This window comes from Uncinocarpus reesii, genomic scaffold, assembly GCF_000003515.1.
Source record: "Uncinocarpus reesii 1704 scaffold_1 genomic scaffold, whole genome shotgun sequence".
Classification (NCBI taxonomy): domain Eukaryota; kingdom Fungi; phylum Ascomycota; class Eurotiomycetes; order Onygenales; family Onygenaceae; genus Uncinocarpus; species Uncinocarpus reesii.
The window spans coordinates 390265-393765 of record NW_003052500.1 but is presented as its reverse complement, the minus strand read 5'-3'; the positions used below and the strand labels follow the sequence as shown (position 1 = coordinate 393765).

General features: G+C 58.0%; 3 protein-coding genes across 3 annotated transcripts; all 3 read right to left on the bottom strand.

Moving 5' to 3' along the window:
* Window positions 1-215: 215 nt before the first annotated feature.
* Window positions 216-990, bottom strand: UREG_00294 (uncharacterized protein; the record flags this gene model as incomplete). Its single annotated transcript, XM_002540735.1, has 3 exons — window positions 216-418; window positions 471-814; window positions 878-990. 3 exons carry the CDS (start codon window positions 988-990, stop codon window positions 216-218), a joined length of 660 nt encoding a protein of 219 aa, XP_002540781.1.
* A 654-nt stretch (window positions 991-1644) lies between these two features.
* UREG_00293 (uncharacterized protein) lies at window positions 1645-1815 on the bottom strand (the record flags this gene model as incomplete). Its single annotated transcript, XM_002540734.1, has 1 exon — window positions 1645-1815. The coding sequence occupies one exon, from the start codon at window positions 1813-1815 to the stop codon at window positions 1645-1647; it is 171 nt and encodes a 56-aa protein (XP_002540780.1).
* A 722-nt stretch (window positions 1816-2537) lies between these two features.
* Window positions 2538-3193, bottom strand: UREG_00292 (uncharacterized protein; the record flags this gene model as incomplete). The annotated part of the gene is made up of 2 exons (XM_002540733.1): window positions 2538-3056; window positions 3128-3193. 2 exons carry the CDS (start codon window positions 3191-3193, stop codon window positions 2538-2540), a joined length of 585 nt encoding a protein of 194 aa, XP_002540779.1.
* Window positions 3194-3501: the final 308 nt, after the last annotated feature.

The window sequence follows — 3501 nt, the reverse complement described above, 5'->3', positions numbered from 1 at the left end:
GTGGGCTCAAGCACACCAGGGGGGACAAATGCCAATGGTCAGCATGGACGGTTCACACTCACAAACGGGGGGGTTTGGTTTGTAGACAGTTGTCCATGAAGAGGATTGTAGGATAAGGGCACACCAGAGGGAACAGTGCCAGTGATCTCCATGAAGGCTCGCAAGTACCTGTAGTGAATGGTGGGGGCTGTTTGGTCGGGGGAGGAGTTGTGGGTTCAGGAACACCTGGTGGGCAATGCCAGTGGGTCACCATGGGGCTCACAGGTGCCTGTAGTTGCTGGATGGGATGTTTCTACAGGAGGCGGCGTTGTGGGCTCAGGGACGCCTGGCGGGCAATGCCAGTGGTCACCATGAGGTTCGCATGTGGCGACCGGCGACGAGGGTTCCGTGCTAGCAGATGGAAGTGGCTCGCAATGCCCTAGCACAGTCAGTGATATTTTCATAGGGTATCTTAAAGCGTAAAGACTTACAGTGGTCACCGTGCGGGTGGCATGATGAGCCGGTCGGGGAGGGCGGCAGGGTTGCTGTTGGTTCACAGAGCCCGGTGATGCTCGTCACACCAGAGATGATTTCATATCCAGCTGATTTGAGAGCATTCGAGTCATAGTAGCCATAAGCGGTGATCAACCCAGCGCCAGGAAACGAGAACGCGGTCGTATGGACGGGCACCTTGTTTCCGGAGAAAGGACCTGTACTGTACTCGGCGTCCAACGAGCTTTTGAAAGCGCCAAAGTCTGTGACCGTGGTCGCGATGCCTGACCAGGATGAAGTCGTGGTGCAGAACGACGTGCAGTCCCAGTGGTCTTCGTGCAAACTATTGAATCTGTCAGCGGCGCATATTGGCAAGAGGTAGTGGGCGCGAATGGGGCACACATACGTGCAAGAAGCGCCAGTAGGGGACGGTGGCACAGTGACTGCCCGTGGGTAAGCCAGGGTATGTCCATGCAGGACGGATATGACGATCGCGACGGCCCAACGATGGAGAGCCATGTTGAACGCTGGAAACTCGCTGCGAGGGACACGGAGAAGCGGCTGCAGTCCCACGTACTCCATCCGGCAGAAGCACCCGTATTTATGTCTGCCCAGTGACCTCCCATGCCGCAAGGTGCCAGTGACCTGACCCAGTAGCGGTGGTTCTTCGTGGTCCGTCTGGATGCGCCGATGCCTTTGGCTGCTGCGAAGACTTGATAGCCAAGGCACGATATCCCGCGCTGGATGAAAGCCTTGAGTACCTTCATCGACACTTTAGCGAGAGTCGAAGAACAACAGCAAGAAACAAGGGCCGGAAAAAGAAACGAAACGGAATTCAAGTCCCTGCAGCTGCCATGTGCGATCCAACCCGGAGCATTCTCCAAAGGTCCTCACGATCAAGCTGCAGCTAGTAGCTTGGGATCACGGACAGCAACAGGGGCGGGAATACAGTTCCCGTGTCTGTGCCCTCGCGGTCCTCATCGATTGCTTTGTGACGAAGAGCGGGATTGCAAGACGTCTGTACAGCACTGCGCGAGGTCGAGGAGAGAGGAGGTTATAAAAGGCGGCTGGAGGACGTGCTGAAAACGCATCAACAAGCCTCCCACAAGCATCACAACAAGCAAAGCGAACAAGCAAGCCATCGCCGGTTTACCTTGCCTGAAAAAGCCCAGTTCAGACATCATGAAGCTCTCTTTCTTCGCCGTCCTCTCCTCCCTCTTGCTCGTGGCCACGGCCCAACCTGCTGCCATCAGCGCAAATGGCCTCGTCTGCGACACCCCAACTGGCTGCACCGATCTCGGCGGCTGCAGATTCTGCTGTGATAGCACTCCCGCTGGGTGCCATCTCGACGGCCCGCCGTACGAGACCTGCAACGGAAACATGGGCATCGTGGTTCACTGCGAACCGCACTGAGTCCGCAGTACGGAGTAAGTTGTCTCGAGGTGCGATGGGCTTCGTGTCAGTTAAACTAATAGGCCATTTACCCGCTCGAGAAGATTAGCAGAAGATTGGAAGTCGTCAAGTCGCATCGAATGTGAACATGGGAATGCAGCATTCAAGCTGGGCCGGGGCGCTCAGTCTTTGTAGATAGTCTTCCATGGCACAGCTGAAGCCGATAAATTGAATCTGAAATCTTGATTTGAATTTGTGACCAAAAGCCATATCATAATTAAGGATATCCTGCCGCCGAGGAGTAGGCCTGTAAATTGCTAGTTTGCCATTGCGTCGAGGGACTTGACGCTCACACCCTGGGGAGCAGAGCGACGGCATCGTTCTTCAAATAGAGCAAGATGCTAGCGAAAACGGACAAGGAGCGGTGGGAATCAGAAACCCATCATGGGACGTTTTGTTTGTCAGTCGTCGTTGTAGGAGCATCTCATGGACGTTGAGAAGCTGGGATACTCACTCCCTCATGCTGGCGAGACATCTCACACCGCACAGCATGCGACCCTTCTCTCGCCCTTTGCTCCATCACATCAATCTCTCACGCCGCAGCCATCCGCCTTGGCTTCAATCTTGGAGTCCACCCCCATAATGCCACCGTCGACTCTATCCACATCGCCTTGTTATCCAGACAAGCAACATGTCGCGCCATCACCTCCCTCTTCATCGCCCAGACTGAAGCCTACAACCCGCCCATCAACGCCATCATCACCCTGAACCCCGCCGCCCTCACCACCGCCGACGCCCTGGACGAAATTCTCCGCCAGAAACTCGCTGATGAATCCCACAACCTCACGATCCCCACCGGCTCGCAAAATGCCACCACCGTCGGCCTCCCGCCCCTGTTCTGCATCCCCGTCCTCGTCAAAGACAACATCGACACCTTTGACATGCCCACCACCGGCGGCTCCCTGGCCCTCTCCGCGCTCCGTCCGCTCCACGACGCCCCCATGCTCACTCACCTCCGCCATGCCGGCGCAATCCTCCTCGCCAAGACCAACCTCCACGAACTCGCGCTCGAAGGCATCTCCGCATCCTCCCTCGGCGGCCAGACGCTGAACCCGTTCGATCTGTCGCGCACGCCCGGTGGAAGCTCCGGCGGCACTGGCGCGGGCCTGGCAGCGGGGTTCGGAGTGGTGGGGCTGGGGACGGACACGATGAATTCGTTGCGGAGTCCGGCGAGCGCGTGTGGCGTGGTGGGCATGAGGCCTACCTGGGGGATGGTGGATGCGCGCGGGGTGATGCCGGCGTCGTGGAGCCAGGATGTCGTTGGGCCCATGGGGAAGGGGGTTCGGGATGTTGCGGTGCTGCTGGGGGTGATGGAGGGGAAGGGAGTGGATTATACGGCGGCGTTGCGGTGGGAGGTCGATGATGATGATACGGGGAAGTCGCTGCGAGGTATGCGGTTCGGGGTGATTGAGACGTTCTTCAACCGAACTGCTGCGGCAATGGTCGATCCCGATGTGTCTGCCGTCACCGCCTCGTGGAGTCTGCCCTGCTCCCAACTCCCTGCCCCCGGCGCCACGCTCATTGTCATCAGAGCCCCGTCTACAGTCTCTCCGCCCTCCACGCAGCCATGGACCTCCC